The 22,425-nt window shown below is 46.9% G+C and overlaps 1 protein-coding gene across 2 annotated transcripts in view; it reads right to left on the reverse strand.

Annotated features, from left to right (window-relative positions):
* The window catches only part of TBC1D5 (TBC1 domain family member 5), a 589,263-nt gene that overhangs the window by 45,028 nt on the left and 521,810 nt on the right, over window positions 1-22,425 (reverse strand). The window contains exons 19-20 of one of the 2 annotated variants that reach the window (XM_068981501.1): window positions 20,190-20,255; window positions 2,414-2,577 (exon numbers count right to left, since the gene is read on the reverse strand). In XM_068981501.1, coding sequence (XP_068837602.1) covers window positions 2,414-2,577; window positions 20,190-20,255 — 230 coding nt within the window. The remainder of the gene's footprint in view (window positions 1-2,413; window positions 2,578-20,189; window positions 20,256-22,425) is intronic. The other variant, XM_068981508.1, reaches the window with a different exon arrangement.

Genomic DNA, 22,425 nt, shown 5'->3' on the forward strand with positions numbered 1-22,425 from the left:
GTATGGGGTTTTCTTTCATTTATAAGGTAATGCTCAAAATTCTTTAAACTAGGCTTCATAGTACATGAACCAAGAATTTCCAGATGTACAAGCTAGATTTAGAAAGGCAGAGGAACGAGAGATCAAATTGCTAACATCTGCTGGAACACAGAAAAAGTAAGGGAATTCCAGAAAAACATCTACTTCTGCCTTCACTGACTATGCTAATTAAAGCCTTTGACTGTGTGGATCAAAACAAACTGCGGAAAATTCTTAAAGAGATGGGAATACCAGACCACCTTACCTGTCTCCTGAGAAACCAGTATGCCAGTCAAAAAGCAAGAGTTAGAACCAGACATGGAAAAACAGACTGGTTCAGAATCAGGGAAGGAGTACGTCAAGGCTGATATTGTCACCCTGCTCATTTAACTTATATGCAGAGCACATCATGACAAATGCCAGGCTGGATGAAGCACAAGCTGGAATCGAGATTGCCAGGAGAAATATCAATAACCTCAGATATGCAGATGACACCACCCTTATGGCAGAAAGCAAAGAGGAACTAAAGAGCTTCTTGATGAAGGTGAATCAGGAGAGTGAAAAAGCTGGCTTAAAACTCAACATTCTAAAAATGAAGATCATGGCATCTGGTCCCATCACTTCATGGAAAATAGATGGTGAAACAGTGAGAGACTTTACTTTTGGGCTCCAAAATCACTGCAGATGGGGACTGCAGCCATGAAATTAAAAGACACTTGCTCCTTGGAAGAAAAGTTATGATCAACCTAGACAGCATATCAAAAACCAGAGACATTACTTTGCCGACAAAGGTCTGCATAGTCAAAGCTATGGTTTTTCCAGTGTTCGTGTATGGGTATGAGAGCAGGACCATAAAGGCAGCTGAATGCAGAAGAATTGATTCTTTTCAACTGTGGTATTGTAGAAAACTCTTGCGACTCTCTTGGAGAGTAAGGAGGACCAAGCAGTCAATCCTAAAGGAGATCAACCCTGAATGTTCACTGGAAAGGCTGATGCTAAAGTTGAAGCTCCAATACTCTGGCCATCTGATGAGAAGAGCCAACTCAGCGGAAAAGACCCTGATGCTGGGCAAGACTGAAGACAGGAGAATAAGGGGATGACAGAGGATGAGATGGCTGGGTGCCATCACTGACTCGATGGACATGAGTTTGATTAAACTCCGGGGGTTGGTGATGGACAGGGAAGCCTGGAATGCTGCGGTTCATGGGGTCAGACACAACTGAGTGACTGAACCACAGCATGTCTTCAGCTCCACGTCCACCCTGCTCCTAAGTTCCCACTGCTCCTGAGCTTCTAGAGGGTTTACCATCTCACTCAAGTTGCTTCTTGGTTTTTCCCTACTGCTGCCTTAGCGTTCAGCTTTCTCAGGCTGCTGCATTAGCGTCCACTTAACATCTGCTTTCCAAGTAACACAATCTTGTTGCTGTTGCTTTCTCTCCTGTTTCTTATTCCCAGAGGGTTTATCTCTAATGACTTTAATGGTCTTGGAGTGGAGTTTAGCAGGGAGCAGAGCTAACTGCTTGCATTAAAGCTGCCACTGTCAAATGAAAGCTCCACGCTGCTCCTGCGCATATGAGAGAAGCACCCCAAGTGAGTGTGCGGTGACGTCGCCCCTTCAGAGCACAAAGGATGCTGTTCAAACTGCAGATGAGGCGGCCGAGGCCCCAGGACGCTGCGTGTCCTGCAGTCACACAGAGAGACACCACACTGTTACCATGTCTATGAGCCATGAATAATTATCCCTCAGACGTTTTACAGCCCCCCATCTCAGCAGCCTTATTCTGCCGTCTCAGCACCCTTTCAGCCACCTCCAGACCCCTTTCTGTAAGGCCTCACATTTACATCCTCTTCCAGTGGGCAGTAGAATTCTTCATATTAGGATATCATGTTGAATTAACTATAAAATGTGATAAATATTTTAGCTGTGAAGGTGACTTAAAATTTTTTAGAAACCAGATTTTTTTTTTTTAGGTAGTTGATATGTACTAGCTATATGCTTTTGAGTAATGTATACAAATGGCATTGGTGGCTATCAATGCAACATAAACAGCTTGGTCTGTTTAAAGTATCTTATTCTATGGTTTGTTACAATGATAATCGTTACATTTTAGAAGACAACACAGGCTTTGGCAAAAAAGAACAGAATGAAAATTTAGGATTCATCTTACTTTAAATTGATACTATGTCACCTTGTCCCCAACCCTGTATAATACAGACGACAACCTTAAAATATTTCTAAATTATAATAATCAAAATATTTTTGATGAAATATTTCATTTTAGTCCATAATGATTTTAAGAACTTTATAAAACTAGGCATTAAAAGAGGCTTTCACAAATGAGGCATTTTAGAGGAAAATGAAGAATAAAAAGAAAACTGTCCTTAAAATACTTACAGATTCTTTCCGGCCCATAGTTTTGCTGTGTGAGCGCGATCGGGAGATGTTGCTGAAAAAGGAATCCTTCTTAGCAGCAGATGAAGGTGGGGAGCCAGTGAACTCTCTCCCTCCAGGCAAACTCTCAATGCTCGGGGAGGAACTGATGTTTTTAGAACTTTGTCCTAGAAGAAAAATTCAGTAGCAATAATGAAACACCAGACTTTCACTGCTACTGAGTTTACTGCTTTTAGTAAATGATCAATATTATGATACTTCTTTACGTACACCATCAACATAATGACTCCATGGAGTATTAAGATGCATGCTTTTTTATGTATCAGAATAGCTGTCCATTTTTTAAAACAATGAAGAAATGCTAGAGTTTTCTATAAATTATTCATACTACAATGGTCTAAGTGTGTACATATATTAAAAAAATGAAAAAAAATTCAATTTCAGAAATCACGGATTAAATGACTGGATTCTCCCTTACTAATGTTATCATCCTTAATAACAGAGAGTGAAAGTGAAAGTCGCTCAGTCGTGTCTGACTCTTTTCGACCCCACGGACTATACAGTCCATGGAATTCTCCAGGTCAGAACACTGGAGTGGGTAGCCTTTCCCTTCTCCAGGGCATCTTCCCAACCCAGGGACTGAACCCAGGTCTCCCGCATTGCAGGTGGATTCTTTACCAGCTGAGCCACCAGGGAAGTCCAAGAATACTGGAGTGGGTAGCCTAGCCTTTCTCCAGCAGATCGTGGGTCTCCTGCTTTGCAGAGGGATTCTTTACCAACTGAGTTATCAGGGAAGCCCTTCTATTATTAAGCCCTTCTTAATAATAATAAACCAGAAACAATTAATAAGCCAGAAACAATTATGTGGTGATTATATTATTAATAAATTGAAAAAATAAATCCTCCACTGGTTTTTCTAAAAAGCCTCTTTCATTTTCATGGATTGCAAAACAGGGACACTGCTACCCCCAGTCCCAGGGAGAAGCATCTGGAGAGGGGCAGAGTGTGGGCTCACATGGCCGTCCACGTCCATACTGGTCCCCGCGTCGCAGCGCGGCATCTGTGACTCCCGCAGGGCCTTCCCCACAGGCTCCGGGGCAGTGAGGCTCCCAGACAGGAGCACGGGCCCAGGAAGTCCTGCTGGGTGCAGAGGACAAGTGCAGCCAGAGCCACGCCGGGCTTGTGGACCCCACGGGGACGCTTCCGGAAGGCTGTGATGGGGACTGAAGGGCCTGGCATAGTGCCCAGCGAGCACTCACTCCTTCATTCGTTCATTCACCCACAGTAACCGAGGGCCTAATAATAAGTACCAGGCACTCAGGGGCACAGAGACACAGCAGGGACTAACCGTCAGAAATCCCACTCCTCACGGTGCTCAGTTTCTAGTGAGGGGAGACAGGCATGTACATTCAAAACATACGTACGATTTTACATGGCATCACATGGCAGAAAACATGGTGGGCACAAATAAAGCAGACAAGGGGACTGAGAGTGTCTGACGAAGGCACGGAGTTTGAAGCAGGATGGTCAGGAAAGGCATCACCGAGATCTCAGGTGCAGGACATTTGGGCAAAAACTCAGAGAAGGGAAAATACCAGCTTTGCAGATAACACGAGGGCCAGCAGGTGCCAAGGCCCCAAGTAGGCCCCAGTGGTTTGGAGGATCAGCAGAGCAGCCAGTGCGGCTAAAGCTCAGCCTGGGGGAGCGGGCTGAGGTCTGGGAGCCAGCAGGGCATCCGGTAGGGGGGATCTGTGGAGTTTTGATGACTTTTACTCTGAGAAGGGAAGCCAGTGGAAGCAGCTAGAGGATTTGGGCAGGGGCATGACGTGACTTGACTTAATTTTCAAAGGATCCCTCTGGGTGCTTTGGGAACAGTTTAAGGGTGGGAAAGGGCAAAAAAAAAAAAAAAAAGGGGGGGGAGGCGGGGAACAATTTTGCCACTGCAAAAATCCAAGTCAGCCAACTGATCATAGCTTGGTGGTGAGAAGTGGTCAGATTCCACCCAAAGCTGACTAGATTTACTGACAGACCCATCAAGGGTACGAGAGGGAGGGAGGGATCAGGTGTGACTGCAAGTGCTCTGAAGTTAGACGGTGATGAGAGCTGAGTGCCTCCCATCCCAATGCCAGTTTTGTTTCCTTGTCAGTTTTGTTTAGTGACTTCCCTAAACTAATTCTGTAAGGGCTATACTCCTCGCTTTGTGTGCCCCTGAAGTCTCTGCTCGGTTAGCTAAGTGGTCAGGTAAGGGGCAGGACTCCCCTTCCTTAAACTCCTTGAACCGGTATCTGAGCCCCTGCTGGGAGCTCTGTGCCCGCGTTCAGGCAGTTTACAACTCGCATCCGTCTTCTTTCTTGTCTGTGCAGAGACTCAAGTTCATCTGACAGACTGAGTTTCTTAGGCCATCCCTGGGCTTGTGCATAGTCCTGCATGTGTGGCCTTCTGGGTTCCGAGGAACACCCTGGCGCCTTCCAAACCCTCCGGGGGACACCCCGCTCCTCAGATTTCCCTTCCAGGTCTCTTGCTGGCCTCTGGCTTGCCTGCTGAGCTTCTGGTCAGTCTCTGGCTTGCACCGTTTCTGCCCTGGGCAGCTGTGATGTTCAGTAAGGGCCCCTGACCATTTCTGATGGATGTCCGGTGGATAGGGTTTCTCTCTAAGTGAGTTCTGATTAAAGTCAAATAAAGACAAGCCCTAAGAACGAGATTTGTTTTGCAGGAGCTGCTGGAACTAGTGACCATTTACTGGGGACGGGACTTTCAGGGTGTTCCAGATTCATTCTTTTTCCCCAGTGGTTGCCAGGCTGCTGGTCAACCACGGCTATGGCAGATCTGGGTGGAAAGAGGGGAAGTTAAAATGGTAGAAAGCGTGCTATTCCTACTGAGGCTGAGCCATTTTTTTCTTGAGTAGATGCTCCTCACATTGATTGAGCCCTTTAACTGTTACTTCTGAACAAGCTGACTTTGGCGTTTCTGCCGTTACTATTTTATTTGTGGAGAAACAGATTTTTCAGAGGTTCTTCTTCCGTTATTCCAAAAGTCCACTCCTCTGTAACTTACTTTTTGGACTTACTTGGTCATAAAAACTTACCTTTGATTTGTATAAAAATCAGCCTTACCTTTTTTAAGGAATGTAAAGAGAAAAAATTTGTAGTGTTCCCTAATACTTAGTGTTTTTCTAATTTTCCACCTTTGCAAACAAAATGACAACACTCTAGAGAGGTGCACCTTTAGGTAGAGATAATTATTTCTATAAGATAAATTTATATATGTACAACTGCTATGTCTAATGGCATGTACAGTCTAGTTTAGATAAATGGTTCCAAATTGCTTTTTCCTAGGGTCTTAACATGGGTTTCCCGGAGAGTTCAAATGATAAAGAATCTGCCCACAATGCAGGAGACCTGTGTTCAGTCCCTGGGTCCTGAAGATCCCCTGGAGAAGGGCATGGCAACCCACTCCAGAGGAGCCTGGTGGGCTACAGTCCATGGGCTCACAAAGAGTCCACAACCAAGCGATCAATACACACACACAGGATTTTAACGTAAACATATGTGTTTAATATATGTTTATACCTAAGCGTAAAACTAGGAGAAGGCGATGGCACCCCACTCCAGTGTTCTTGCCTGGAGAATCCCAGGGATGGGGGAGCCTGGTGGGCTGCTGTCTATGGGGTTGCACAGAGTCGGACACGACTGAAGCGACTTAGCAGCAGTAGCAGCAGCAAGCGTAAAAGTAATGTGATGCATTAAATTTTTATTTATTTGGTTAATCTGATGGAAGGAGGGCTTCATTATGTTAGTTAAGGTTTCTTAATAACTAGTGAGGGTGAATATCTTAAAAAAAAAACTCTGTCCTATGTGAGCAAATTCTGGAACACAGCCCGTGCGTGCGTGTGTGTGTGTGTCTCTGCATTCTCTTTTTGGCTTCTGTTTTCAGGGTCCCACAAGGAAGGCATTTCTTATCCAAGATGATAAAGCGGGAAACAATTTAAGCCTGTGCTATAAACCTGGGCTTTTCTTTTTCCTTTTATGATTATTTTCTCTTTGTTCCTTGGAACTGCACTCCTTGAGAAGCTTTTATTGCCTCGGGGTGCTGGAAGAAAAAGCTAAAACAAAAGGAATGTTTGCTCAGCTTTGAGTTTCAAATTACTCCTAAAAGTCCACAGACAAAAAGGAATCTAAGAAACCAACCAAAGCATTTTGAATCACAAGATGTCTTTTTCACAAAATGAAATAAAAAACTTCCCATCTTTTCCTAAGATTATACAACCAAATTTATCCGTCCCTTCAAAATTTGGGTCATTCACCTATAACATTTGCTAGTGCTGGTGACTTTTTGAAGTTATTACTATAACGGCTCTTTTAGACGTTTTTCTACGTTAATTCCTCCATTAAAAGTTTCCTGCTTCTTCCTGGGTCAAATTTGAGAATTCATATCTTAACCGCAAAGCCTTGGCAGGCGGAATAAAGCTTACGCCCTTAACGTCTAGGGTCTGTAAGTGTGCTGGTTTACAGGGCAGAAGCAACGCCGCAGGCGCGATTTAAGAACCTGAGCTGGGAAGAGTGTCCTGGGTGGCCATGGTGGGTTAGTGTGGACAGGGGTCCTTAAAGTGAGACAGGAGAGCAGAAGGAGGGTCGGAGATGTGACCGCAGAGAACGAGGCAGCTGAAGACAGAGAGAGCGCTGGCCTGCTGGTGCTGGCTGTGAAGATGGAGAAAGGGGAGCGAGGCAGTGAGGACCCTCGAGGCTGCGAATGGCCCTCCGCCGACAGCCAGTGGAGGAATGGGGGCCCCGGTGCTACAGTCACTAGGAACTGAACACTGCCGACAGCACAAACGATTCTCCCCCAAAGCCCTCCTGATACCTCGGCTTTAGCTTGGCGAGACCTAAGTCAGACCTCTCATCTCCAGAGCTGTTAAATAAGTGGGAAATTCTCATTATTACTCCTTCTTCTCTTTTTTTTTTTTAATTATGCTCTACTTATGATCTCTAGATGGCAGAGGAACCATCTTTAGATGGCGAGGAACCAGAGACCAAATTGCCAACATCCGCTGGCTCACAGAAAAAGCAGGAGAATTTCAGGAAAACATCTGTTTCTGCTTCATTGACTAGGCTAAAGCTTTTGAGTGTGTGTATCACAACAAACTGGAAAATTCTGAAAGAGATGGGAATACCAGACCATCTTACCTGCCTCCTGTGAAACCTGTATGTAGGTCAAGAAACAACACTTAGAACTGGACATGGAACAATAAACTGGTTCCAAACTGGGAAAGGAGTACGTCAAAGCTGTATACTGTCACCCTGCTTATTTAACTTATATGCAGAGTACATCATGAGAAGTGCTGAGCTGGAGGAAGCACAAGCTGGAATCAAGATTGCTCGGAGAAATATCAATAACCTCAGATATGCAGATGACACCACCCTTATGGCAGAAAGTGAAGAAGAACTAAAGAGCCTCTTGATGAAAGTAAAAGAGGAGAGTGAAAAAGTTGGCTTAAAGCTCAACATTCAGAAAACGAAGATCATGGCACCTGGTCCCATCACTGCATGGGAAATAGATGGGGAAACAGTGGAAACAGTGGGTGACTTTATTTTCTTGGACTCCTAAATCACAGATGGTGACTACAGCCACAAAATTAAAAGACGCTTGCTCCTGGGAAGAAAAGTTACGATCCACCTGGACACCATATTAAAAAGCAGAGACATTACTTTGCCAACAAAGATCCGTGTAGTCAAAGCTATGGCTTTTTCAATAGTCATGTATGGATGTGAGAGCTGGACCATAAAGAAGGCTGAACACCAAAGAACTGATGCTTTTGAACTGTGGTGTTGGAGAAGACTCTAGAAAGTCCCTTGGACTTCAAGGAGATCCAAGCAGTCTATCCTAAAGGAAATCAGTCCTGAATAGTCACTGTAAAGACTGATGTTGAAGTTGAAGCTCCAATACTCTGGTCACCTGATGCGAAGAGCTGACTCATTGGAAATGACCCTGATGCTGGGAAAGACTGAAGGCAGGAGGAGAAGGGGACAACAGAGGATGACATGATTGGATGGCATCACTGACTCAGTGGACATGAGTTTGAACAAAGTCTGGGAGATAGTGAAGGACAGGGAAGCGTGGTGTGCTGCAGTCCCTGGGGTCACAAAGAGTTGGACACGACTGCACGACTGAACAGTAACAATGCTCTACAGAATTTCATCATTTGACACGATAGCTCAGATTCTAAGTTACTCTAAAACACCAGGTAGATTCATTTACATTTTATTATACTCCTGGAAAGACTTACAATTTTGTGGACTACAAGAACTCCCTCCTCCCAATTTATCTTCCAATATGAAAAAAAAAATAGTTGTAAGCAATTATATGTATCAAATCTTATAAAATTTTAGTTTTTTTGATTACTGTCTGAAAATAAGGTAGGGGGTATCTCTGTCAGGCATTTATAATAAGCTGTTGGGAAATTTTTCATTTAAAAGAAATTACAAACATTATTGGGCTTCCCAGGTGGCACAGTGTTAAAGAACCAGTCTGCCAATGCAGGATAGACGCTAGGGAAGCAGGTTCAAACCCCAGGTCGGGAAGATCCCCTGGAGAAGGAAATGGTAACCCACTACAGTATTCTTGCCTGGAAAACTCCATGGACAGAGAAGCCTGGCAGCTACAGTCCACGGGGTGGCAAAAAGTCAGACACGATGAGTGCGTGCGCATGTGCACGCACACACACGCACACACAGACACACAAACATTATCAAGGGAAAAAATCTTAAGAAGTGATCCCTATTATAGAAATCAACTGTTTCCATGTTGAAATTATAATAAAATCAAGAAAACTCAGATTTTAGATTTTATCTGTACTGTAGCCATCTACCATTCCCGAACCTTTACTATACGCATACTTCCCTAGTCTGGCGACCCAAAGAAGAAATTAGAAAATTAAAATACCCTGATGTTTACAAAAGGTTAGTCCATGCACATGTATGGACCTTTACACGCTGTATCATTTGATCCTAATGACATTATGAGAAAACTAAGGCTTACAGAGTTTAATCGACTCTATGCCCAGGAAACAGTGTTTACATATATAGCTAGCAGTATCATGCGGTTTGTCCAAACTTAAGGACTAACGCAACACGTTACTGCCCTTCTGCATCAGAGAGGGTGATGCTAAGGAGCAATTCGACCTGGGGAGCAGCTGAGGCCTGTCTCCTTGGTTCTTAGGATACACACACACTTTGAAATGCTTTTTCCTGGAAACACAGATGGATGGTCAGGTCTCTTGTATTCACTTAGAGCGTTCCTGCTTATATTACAGACCAGATTTCAGGAAGGGCAGGGGCTGTGCCCGTCACAGCTTCTCCTGTTGGGTGATACATGGCGGGGTGACAGTCAACCTCTGCTGATGTTCTGCGTGGAAGACCTGCACGGGACTAACTGCACTGCCGCTGCTCGACAGACAGCCCGCAGGCCACGCGTGCCGTTTTAATTTTCTCGTATCCATAGTTAAACGCTGAAGACAAGTAAAATTAATTTAGATAAGTATTTTACCTCACCAAACATCCAAACTATGATCATTCCAACATGCCATCAAAATAGAACAACGAGATAGTTCACACTCATTTCTTCAAACGAAGTCTTGAAAACCCAGCGCACACTCGTTGCAGCGCTCCTAGGCCCAATGTAGCGAACAGATACCACCCTGGACAGCACAGGAATAGTCCACTGAACAGTCTAAATTTCCAAACTTTTTCACAGCATGTAGACTGTTACATAAAATAACCATCGTAACAAAATAAGATGATGACATATCTAGGCGAAATCTTTTGAATACCTGCTTTAACAAATCAGCTTATCAGTCATTTACTGTGTGGGAATATGTATCCAGTTATCCAATCCAGAGAGGATCTGAAAGTTCCGTTCTCCGTGAGTTTCTTTTGTAGCTTTTATTCTGCCTGGCTAACTGTCGTTTCAGAGATAACATTAAGTCAGCTCTTTTCAGAATTTATCTCAGAATGAACAAATTCCAAACTGGTGGTAGTATTAATAAAGCCCCATGTGGAGTGTACTGCATATAAAAATTGTGTACTAAGATACATTTCTCCTCGGTTACAGAAGCTGGCTAACATTTCTGGGCCCTGTGAGAACGAAAACACTTAGGCCTCAAGAAGCTGGAGTCACCAGCATGTGAGACAGAAGGAAGGGCCTTCAGCCTCTCTGCCCTTTCCATGCCTAGCACACAGGCTCAGGACAATGTCGGGTGGATGGATGAGACGTTTCTCCAGCCAGGCCCCGCTGGACAGATCCCGGCCGAGTCCGGGTCAACAGGCCTGCAGCCCGTAAGCTGCACAGCGTCTTGACAGGACTGACACTCGTCCACGGGGGCGCCGGGGCCTGACTCTCACACCTGGAGGCACACTGTTTACCATGCAGAGCTGGGCAGGACTCCAGCGGCACTGAGGCACGCTTTCTCTCAGGAGCCGACGGCCCCTGTGGCTTCCTCTCTGCAGACAGTCCCAGGTGAAAAGAACTGCGCTAGCAACAGCACGTCCCTTCCCCGGAACAGCTGCACCCGGGGCTGGTTTGGGCCAACAGAGGCCCGGGCTGGTCCCCTCTCACGACGGCCTCTGAGTGCTGTCCGGGCCTCAGGGGTCCCAGCAGCAACGGCACGGGGTTCACCCCCTCCCGCAGCTCAAGGCTGCTGCTTTGACTCCTCATGGTTCAGGGTGCTCCTTAAGGCACTCCCCCAGAAGCGTCCTACGAAGGTCTGAAGTCCTGACCCAGAACGGCTTTTCATAATTACACGGGAAGTCACTCTTGAATATACTAAATATCCTCAAGCCACAGCAGGCAGGCACAGTCTTTCCTTCAAACGTCGGGGAACAAGCCCTATGCGGGCTGGCGGTAGGAAATGTGTCTACAAAGTCTGCCGGCCCCGAGGACGGCCCCACAGGAGCTTGTAAGGAGCTTCTGAAACACCAGCTCAGGAGAGACGAGGCCTTGCACACACACCGACTAACCTCCGACCCCGGCCAACGAAAGCTCAGAGGAGGGACCACCCGACCTTTCTCAGGCCGTCAGATGGGAGCTACATCTGAAGAGTGGGGGTGGTGGTTCAGGGACGGTCAGTTTTCTGTAGGAAAGACAGTATTTCGGAGGCAGACTACAGGGCACACCTCGATGAGACAAAGCCTGGTCGACCCCTCGGGGCTCCCTGCCATCCGCGTGGCACGGAAAGGAGCACCGCCACCCGCGTGAGCAGCGCAGGGTGAGTCCAGCAGGGAGGCCTCTCCCCTGACGGCGATCTCACTGGCCGTGCTGGGGAGGAGGGCTGCAGGCCGGGGGGACGGGGGCACACACATTCGTTTCAGAAGCTGCTGGCACCCTCAGTGTGGGCTCTGTCCTCCCGGTCACCCGGCTCTGGGGCAGGGAGGGAGGGAAGGCAGGGTGAGGACAGGCCCGCTGGGCCCAGCAGAGCGTGTCCTCAGACAAGGGCCTGGCCACTCCGGTCAGCAGCCCTGGGGACTGCAGGCTGGAGGCCGGGACGTGGGCTCAGGATGGCTGGAGCTGGGCTGGACGAGGCGCCTCCTGCGCTGGGCCCCCGAGAGATCTCAGGGCTTCAGCTAAAGCTGGGCGGTTGTGGGTGACACACGAGCGGCTTGCCAAGCAGAATCCCTCAGATCCACACCTGCTGAGCTGGATACAGCTGGGGTCCAGTCTGACTCAGCTGCTGTCTAGTCGCGGGACCCTCAAGTCCCTGACCCTCCATAGGCCACAGTCTCCTCCCTGGGGAGGCGAGCCCTTCACATGTGCTGGGTGCCCATGGTGGACACATGGGAAGGGCTCAGTGTGGTCCAAACATCTGCGATGGACTCAGCACACGCAGACCATCCACAGCGCACTGGGCACCCCCGACCCAGCACAGGTGGGCGCGGGCCGCCCTCCAGCCTCAGACCTGGGCGCTCTCCTGGATAGGCCCACGGCCGCCCTGCTTGGGGCGCCCACAGACCTGGGGCACTCTCCTGGACGGGCCCATGGCCACCTGCTCGGGGGGCGCCGACAGACCTGGGCTAACGGGCTCCGAGCACAGGCCGCTCTGAAACGTTCAATAAACGTTCTGGGTCCCATGGGCTACGTGTCGATGGAGCTTATCTGTCAAGAGCTGAGTTCACTGAAGGAGCTGCTCCGGCATCAGTGGGGACCCGGATTGCAGGCTGGCTGGGGAGAGAGGAGGGAGGGGACGCAGGTGAAGCTCCTACGATGCCCCACGCGTGATATTCTCGTGACCTTTCTCTCACTAAACTCAACAGGAAACAAGGACATGGGATGACTAGTATTCCTAAATGGCCGGGCAGAACCCCATGAACTTGAGACCAGCTGGGGATTTGGACACAGGACACCTAAAGGCAACACATTCCGGAGGCTGGGAATTCTAGGGGTCGCTGGTAGGAAGCCTGGCTCAGAGGATCGGGAAGGGCAAGGCCTCCAGGAAGCCCAGCGCTACGGTCACAGAAAGGGGATTGCCTGGACGTCACACGGGGACCCTGGAGCACACAGGATGCAACTGGTCCCCTCCTGGTGACAGAGTATGACCTCACAGGCCTGAGCGACAGACAGCAAGAGGGCTCTGGTCTGCTCCTGAAAAACACGCGTTGGTGCCGCAAGAGGGCAAAGGACCTGCAGCGCCTGCAACCAACCCGGTTCTAGCCCGGCCAGAGACATCGGGCACGGTCTCATCCAGGGCTGATGTGTGAAAGTACAAACATGGGGGTTCAGATAGTCAGGACACGTTATTAAGACAAGACAGAGGCGTTGCGTGGTTTGCTTCACACGGCTGACCCTGACGGCTGAAGAGGCACTTGAGGAGGCTCATGATGACCCCACCACCACGACCGCCCCCAGCAGGCGGCACCCTCCAGTCCCTGCGGCGGACAGGTGTGCGGGTGCCGCCCCCACCCCGAAGCAGCTGTCCCTGCTCTCTCTACAGATGAGAGGCGGCACCCTCCAGTCCTTGCGGTGGACAGGCGTGGGGGTGCCGTCCCCCCACCCCCAAAGCAGCCGTCCTTTCTCTCTACAGATGAGAGGTCAAGCAGCCTCCATGGGGCATCCAGCAAGGCAGTGACTAAGGCTGGATTGCAACTCAGGCCTGACTCCAGAGCCCATGCTGAGCACAGAGTCATCGCCCTGCTCCCTTAGAAAGGGCTGTAGTAAATGCGACTTCAAATGAAAGAAACGTGGAATGAGATCTTCTCATGGCAAAGGGCTAACTCTGACCTTGTTCTCTATCCAACAACTCATTCATTCAATGTCTTTTGGAGTAAGTCTTCCCAAAACAGAGGCGTGCTCTAGTTAATTGAGGAGTCTCCTTAATTTGTTTCACATGTTCTGAATTCCTCTGTCTTCTTAAAGCGATCATTTAGAAGGCAACGGAACTGCTTGTTCTGCTTCAGGACTCTCGTTTTCAACAGCACGCACAGGGACTGCTACACGGCCATCCTCCAGGACAGCCTTTAGGCTCTGCAGCCCTCCCTGCGGGCAGGAGCAGGCTCTCTGTCCTGTCGCACTATGTCTTGCCTGAGCTGATCTGGCCTCCCTCATCTCTGTCCCAGCCACTTACTGCTTGTCACGTGCACTGCACAGATTTTGCTTTCATCTTGAGGCTTCACAGTGAAGTCATCTCCAGACACGAGCTGTTAGCATATTAACATGAGGTACCTGTTACCCTTTAGTTTAAAGTATTTTTTCTTTGTCCTAGAAGGAGTTATAAGAAACTTAACAATGGATACCTGTAGTGAAATGGGCTGGCAAAAGGAAGTGGGAGGAGAAAAAGGAGCTGTTTTTTCTCTTTAGTTAACTGGGACTGTCTAATGTTACATGCACTTTAGTTTAACATTAACAGTGGTTAAGTGGGAAGGGAGACTTTTATCCTTTTCAACATTTTTCTATTAAACAAACAAACAAACCCCTATGTTCACAGCAGCACTATTTACAATAGCCAAGACATGGAAACAACCTAAAATGTCCATCTCCGGATGAATGGGTACATACGGTGGAATGACCCAGATAGCCACGATGGTGTGGCCGCTCACCTAGAGCCAGACACCCTGAGGTGCGAAGTCAAGGGGGCCTTAGGAAGCATCGCTACGAACAAAGCTAGTGGAGGTGATGGAATTCCAGTTGAGCTATTTCAAATCCTAAAAGACAATGCTGTGAAAGTGCTGCGTTCATTACGCCAGCAAATTTGGAAAACTCAGCAGTGGCCACAGGACTGGAAAAGGTCAGTTTTCATTCCAATCACAAATAAAGGCAATGCCAAAGGATGCTCAAACTACTGCACAATTGTACTCATCTCACATGCTAACCAAGTAATGCTCAAAATTCTCCAAGCCAGGCTTCAACAGTATGTGAACCGTGAACTTCCGGATGTTCAAGCTGGATTTAGAAACGCCAGAGGAAACCAGAGTTCAAATTGCCAACATCTGTCAGAGCATAAAAAAAGCAAGAGAGTTCCAGAAAAACATCTATTTCTGCTTTATTGACTACACCAAAGCCTTGACTGTGTCGATCAGAACAAACTGTGGAAAATTCTGAAAGAGATGGGAATACCAGACCACCTGACCTGCGTCCCGAGATATCTGTATGCAGGAAGCAACAGTTAAAACTGGACATGGAACCACAAACTGGTTTTCAAATTGGGAAAGGAGTACGTCAAGGCTCTATATTGTCACCTTGCTTATTTAACTTATATGCAGAGTACATCATGAGAAACTCTGGGCTGGATGAAACACAAGCTGGAGTCAAGATTGCTGGGAGAAATATCAATAAACTCAGATATGCAGATGACACCACCCTTATGGCGGAAAGCAAAGAGGAACTGAAGAGCATTTTGATGTAGGTGCAAGAGAAGAATGAAAAAGCTGGTTTAAAACTCAGCATTCAGAAAACTAAGCTGGTGACAGTCTGCCATAAAAGGAATGCAATAATGCCATCTGCTGCAACATGGATGGACCTACAGATTATCAGACTAAGCAAACTAAGTGAAGTGAAGTTGCTCAGTCGTGTCCGACTCTTTGCAACCCCATGGACTGCAGCCTGCCAGGATCCTCTGTCCATACAGGCAACAATACTGGAGTGGGCGGCCATTTCCTTCTCCACGGGATCTTCCCAACCCAGGGACTGAATCCAGGTCTCCTGCACTGTAGGCAGATGCTTTTACCGTCTGAGCCACCAGGGAAGTCCAAGCAAACTGAGTCAGAAATAAAAAGGCAAACATCGTGTGACATAGCTTACATGTGGTGCCTCACATGTGACACAGATGAAGCTATCTGCAACACAGACGCAGAGAACAAGCTGGGGGCTGCCAACGTTGGGGTGCAGGGGAGGGATGGATTGTGAGCTTGGGATGAGCAGACGCAAACTAGTATCTATAGGGTGGATAAACAAGGTGCTACTGTACAACCCAGGGAGCTATATTCAATATGCTGAGACAAACCACAACGAAAAGGGAAAACCTGATAACATGCATAGTGGCATCTATGCATATGCATTTACGTACATTCACTCATATCTGAAACATGAACACACACAGACACAAATTTTAAAAATGCCTGTGTGTGGCACTAACTTAAGAAATATAAATTTCTTTCCTAAGGGTCCATTATATGATAATATTTATATACTGCAGTTGTTGGAAATTATAATTTCCCTTTGGAAGTAATGTCTATGTATGTCTGTGTCCCTATCTTTTAAATTTCAGTTCAGTTCAGTTCAGTCGCTCAGTCGTGTCCAACTCTTTGCGACCCAATGAATCACAGCACGCCAGGCCTCCCTATCCATCACCAACTCCCGGAGTTCACTCAGACTCACCTCCATTGAGTCGGTGATGCCATCCAGCCATCGCGTCCTCTGTCGTCCCCTTCTCCTCCTGCCCCCAATCCCTCCCAGCATCACAGTCTTTTCCAATGAGTCAACTCTTTGCATGAGATGGCCAAAGTACTGGAGTTTCAGCTTCAGCATCATTCCTTCCAAAGAAACCCGAGGGCTGATTTCAGAATGGACTGGTTGGATCTCCTTGCAGTCCAAGGGACTCTCAAGAGTCTTCTCCAACACCACAGTTCAAAAGCATCAATTCGTTGGCACTCAGCTTTCTTCACAGTCCAACTCTCACATCCATATATGACCACTGGAAAAACCATAGCCTTGACTAGACGGATCTTAGTCGGCAAAGTAATTCTCTGCTTTTCAATATGCTATCTAGGTTGGTCATAACTTTCCTTCCAGGGAGTAAGTGTCTTTTAATTTCATGACTGCAGTCACCGTCTGCAGTGACTTTGGAGCCCATAAAAATAAAGTCTGACACTGTTTCCACTGTTTCCCTATCTATTTCCCATGAAGTGACGGGACTGGATGCCATGATCTTGCTGCTGCTGCTGCTGCTAAGTCGCTTCAGTTGTGTCCGACTCTTGCGACCCCATAGACGGCAGCCCACCAGGCTCCCCCATCCCTGGGATTCTCTAGGCAAGAACACTGGAGTGGGTTGCCATTTCCTTCTCCAACGCATGAAAGTGAAAAGTCAAAGTGAAGTCGCTCAGTCGTGTCCGACTCTTTGCGACCCCATGGACTGCAGCCCACCAGGCTCCTCCGTCCATGGGATTTTCCAGGCAAAGAGTACTGGAGTGGGGTGCCATTGCCTTCTCTGCCATGATCTTAGTTTTCTGAATTTTAAGTTTATGAATTAATAATTCCTAAGTATCTCTCAAAAAAAGTTCCTGGGGGCATATGTGCTATTTCTAAAGATAATTTTGAAGAAAACTCTTTGAGTTAAGTTGACAAAAGAATTAACTCTCCTGTGGCATGTCTTTTATGTTTGCAACCTACACTGAGAAAACGATCTTTCCAACAATTTTCCAAAAATTACTTAATGGCCTGGATTGTGAGATATCACTTTATATTTGTAATTTTCTTCAAAAAATTAAAACCCATATAATTATTGTGTGTTAAAAGGCAAAGATACAGATATAAGACCTCATGATAAGAAAAGACTACCTACAATTGAAGAATTATTGCAAATACTGATATTTGCTTCCTTTCCTGACATCTGCCCCACCGCTCCAAAAAAAGACACGTGGGAAGGCTACATGATATTTTATCTCCCTGAAAAGTGTGTCTGTTCTTGTGGGTCTGGAACCTCTGATGAGCTTCTCCAGCTTCTGGGATTACTGAGCCCCAAGAATCTCTCCAGCAGAGATTGCTAGAAAGCTTCCTGTTGCCACCACTGACTATTTTGGGTCCCTTCTACCTCCCCTTGCTCTCAGACACTCTGCAGGAAGTGTGCTGGGTTGAGGCAAACCCACAGTGACCTCTCCAAACCAGGGCAGGGCTTGCCCCACTGTCCACTGCAGGGGAAAGCTGTTCATCTGGCCTCCTGTCTCATTAAGCCGCTGGACCCTTCCCTGTGAGACTGATACAGTCCTGCTGGGCAGGGCAGACAGGGCAGTCGGAACAGGGGCTCAGAAAAAGAGCTGGCTCTTGACCAGGTGGACTTGCCTGAGTCATCTGAAGTACCCGTGATGCCCACGCAGCTTGGCGAAGTGGGAGGGAGGCCCAGGGACCGGTGAAAACAGAGCCTGGCCCACTGCAGGCAGCACGTGGTCAGGGAGGGCGTGAGGGAGGGAGGGAGGCGATCCCACCTCTCTAAGGGCGCACTGCAGGCACCCGGCACGTGCCCGCTGGGCGAGGGAGATGATCCCACCTCTCTAAGGGCGCACTGCAGGCTTCCAGCAAGTGCTCGCTGGGTGAGGGAGGTAGATGATCCTAGCTCTCTAAGGGCACATTGCTGGAGAAGGAAATGGCAACCCACTCCAGTATCCTTGCCTGGAGAATCCCATGGATGGAAGAGCCTGGTGGGCTACAGTCCACGGGGTCACAAAGAGTCGGACACGACTGAGCGAGCTTACTTCACTTCACTTCACCTCAACGGCACACTGCAGGCACCCGGCACGTGCCTGCTGAGGGAGGGAGACGATCCCACCTCTCTCATGCACACTGCAGGCACCCGGCACGTGCCCGCTGGGTGAGGGAGGGAGACAATTCTACCTCTCTAATGCAAGCCATCTGAACAAAATGCTGCCATCGCCTTCTTTAAGAGTCTGTTTAAAAAGGGACGCTGTTCATGTGTCTACTGGAAAACATGGATTGAGCAGGAGCGTAGAAGCAGAAGTCAGAACAGGAAGCAGCCTTTAGCTTTCTCTTTCCATACAGGTATAAACCCATCAGGCTTCCGCAGCCAGAGACACACTCTGCAGCAAACTAACCCTGCCACAACAGAACGCCTGCTCAACAGCTGCCTGGGGCAAGCTCCCCGGCAGTCCAGTGGTGAGCACTGCATGCTTTTCACTGCCGTGGGCCCAGCTTCAATCCCTGGCCAAGAAACTAGGATCCCACAGGTTGTGTGGTACAGCCAAAAAAAAAAAAAAATACTTTTAAGGGAAACAAATTTAAGTCCTGTGAATTCTCACCGGTCAGAAAATCTCATCAGCATTCACGTAGCTGCAATACCTGACAAGGGGAAAGAGGAGTCGCTGATCTGCCTCCTGCACCAGCTACGCCGCAGCAGCCCGTTATTACTTAGGTAACTGCGCAGAGTAAGCGGCAGCTTTCACAGACTCTGAGAGCTCCGAAAGCCCTAAAGGTCAGCGGGTCAATTACCAGAACACAGCCAGAAACCCTACCAGGGAAACGCAGAACTATATACAGAAGCAAGATCACACCCCTCTGTCCCACGGTATGTTTAACACGTTAAGTCAACACACCACTCATGTCCTAACCACGACATATTATTTTCTGTTACGCTATTAAAAAGCACAGATATTATGGAGACATGTCATTATTAGAACAGCAGTTTAATGCTAGCAGCATGACTACTGTGCGGATCTTTTAAACTAAGGAAGACATTTATGAATTTCTATTAATACTGTCCTCTTTTTAGTCTGAATTTGAAGGGAGGATTCTTAGTCTAGCCTTCCATTTAATACAGACTTTCTCTCTACAGAATATTTTAAAAGATTTTGTAATAAAAGATAAATGCAGCAACTTTAAATATTTATGTTTCTAAATTCCATAGGAGGTGCTGAATATGGATTACTATTGTTTTAAATTTCTTAAATAAACTTTTTCTAGATTTTGGACACACGGTTATGATATTTAAATATTGTCTTTTTATTTTAAATCATTGCCAATTACTGTACATAGAGATTTGTCACGCTGAATTCTAATTCTGTTAAAATGACTCGTAACACAAAGCCTGTACTTAGAAACAAATTTTGAAATCAAGTTGTAATTCTTCTCTGTAAACTATAATAAGTACTTCTGGCTAATACATACAATAATAAGCAGATACACAGCATCTAAGGTGTTTAACCTCAGAGCCAATCTGTCAAATCCTATCACAGAGCACCTTTGCAACTGAAAAACACCTCCGCATGAACTGCCAGTTACAATGTGGTGTTAAAAGAACCACAGGATCTCAAGTGCCGCATACTGCAAGGAAAGAGACTGGTACAAACTCAGGTAAAGACACATTAAGAGCCAGGCTGCAGTCAGCTCTGGCGCTAGCAAGGGACGACGGGAGAGGGGACTTTTGTCCTAGACAACAGCGCCACTCAGTGGTTGGACAATGGAGCGAGCTGGTAAATGGCGTGAATGGCGGGTGGCAAAAAGGCGGCTGGAGTTCGGGAGGAGGCAGTGAGACTGCAGGCAAAGAGGTACTGCATTGCCACGGCGACTGTACCTGGGGGGCCAGTCAGGGTCTGGACAGGACCAGAAACCTGAGCACCGCTTCCTGTGACTCCACCGCCTGGATTTCGTAAGAAAGAATAATTAGATTTCATAAAGAGGAAAAAAATTAGCTTTTCTTTCCTAGTTAATGCTATAATGCTTTTCCCTATCAACCTAATTACTAAAGAGTACAGTGAATCAAACCATAACACAATCTTAGAAAAATTAATATAAAGTATTTCTTAAAGGAACTAATTTTTAAAGTGTTTCCTTAAAAGTTTGTGCCTGTTTTTCTTGAGGAAAAAAAAAGTTTCTACAGGTCTAAAGTACAGGAAACTAGCCATCAATGGATACTGCTGAGCAGATTTCACTGTCCTACAAGTAACAGCATGATTTTATATTTTCTTATTTAAAAAATTCTTTATCCAAAAGTATCTATGTATTTAATTAATAAGTAAAGATGTTCCTTTGAAATCGATTTCCTCCTGTAACAGACAAAATATACTTTTAACGAAACTTGAAACCAATTTCTTCAGTGATAAGATAAAGACCTAGACAAGTTCTGATTTCATATTAAGTACTGAAAAGATTTCATAAGTTACCACATGCACTTAGAAATGTCAACATGTAAAAATAAATCTGTGAACTGCATACCCTTTAAACTTGATATACTTACTATAGGCAAGATTTCATTTACAAATTGGACCTGTAGTAAATGCTCAAAATAAAGAAGTGCTCAAACTAAGAAAACATACAAAGAAAAAGGAGGGTAAGGGAAAGAAAGGAAAAGGAAATGCTGAGAAGCACTTGAGGTACAGGACCATTGAGAAGCAAGATTTTTGGGGTCATTGATTTCCTTCCCGGATGACAAAGTTCACCATGAAGTACAGCCACTGTCAACCGGATCCTCTCCGGACAGGTCAGCATCTGAAGCCTTGCGCTGTTTTGAGATTAACAAGCTGCAAAACAAGCCTTCTTAAAAGGCACCACATTTTCTATGTATGATAACACATAATTAACAGATCTGCTTTCCCTGTAGCTCCTATACAATAGCAAAAAAAAAAAATCAATTTTTGAATTCTATAACAACCTTCAGTGCCTTGACCACTGGCTGTAATGAGGGTTCAAGCACAGAGAGCTTATCTGGACATTACTGGGTTGTAATTAGACCATTCCTGTCAATCAACAGGACATGCATTTATATTCTCCCTTAGCGGAAATAAAACCTGCAAATAGGTACATACTCCAAATAACTGGTAAACAGCTTTCAGCGGGACTCCCCAGGCCCTGAGTCTCCTACTCCAGCTAGGCCTCTATCTACTGGTAAGCAGTGTGCCTCATGTTCCGTACTCTCGAAGGCTTCCAAGTTTACGCTTGCTACTCATTTCACTCGGCAGCTTCTGGATCACCCATTAATGCATATTTAGAGACTGAAGCTAAGTTTAACATTGATGTCACCTGGAAAATGCTGGAGGACCGTCTGTGCTCCCTCCTTCCTTCAGGACCCCACCCCCAACACAGATGCCCACGGCAGAATGCACTTCAAGTAACAGATATTTGAATGCTGGCTTTCTCACAGAACTCTTCCTCTGTATGAGCAGAGATAATCGAGAGTTAACTCACCCATAAGGGTTAGCCATAAGGGCTTTCAGCTGCATCAACAACCGCTGTTCGAAACAAGGTTCACGTTTTCCTACGGAGTGCACTAAAAGGGCACGAAGCACAGGGCCGTCCCGAGACAGTCAGAAGCCCTGTCCCAGCGCGGGTCTTGGGAAGCGGCCAGCACTGTGCTCACCCCCTCCCGGGCCAGGGGACACAGCAGGTTCAGGTCAGCATCAGGGCGCGGCAGGACGCTGGCGGGACACACCCGCAGAAAGAACCGCTGCTGGAGGAGAGTTAACTAACACACCTTTCATCTAAGGAACCACAGGTTTGCAGAGCTGGCATGCTCCCCAGGGGTCAGGTCAAACCCTTATTTCCGGGTGGAGAAAAGGGTCAGAAAGTTTCAGGTTTCTGCCTGTGGTTCACTGGAGAGCAAGTGCAGGATCAACCTACCCCGCTTCTACCAGTACAAACTGATCTCTTCACCTTTTGGTCTACTTTATTGAAGCCTTCATTCAGGGAGGGGCCCCGGCAGACCGAGCATCTTTGATATGAAGGTAGGGAAGCTTTCTGTAGGTTGACATGAGAAGAATAAACCGGAAATGAAACGAAGAGCTGCCAAACAAGATCGCTTCCGTGTCGCACAG

Source organism: Capricornis sumatraensis, chromosome 1 (genome assembly GCF_032405125.1).
Source record: "Capricornis sumatraensis isolate serow.1 chromosome 1, serow.2, whole genome shotgun sequence".
Taxonomy (NCBI): Eukaryota; Metazoa; Chordata; class Mammalia; order Artiodactyla; family Bovidae; genus Capricornis; species Capricornis sumatraensis.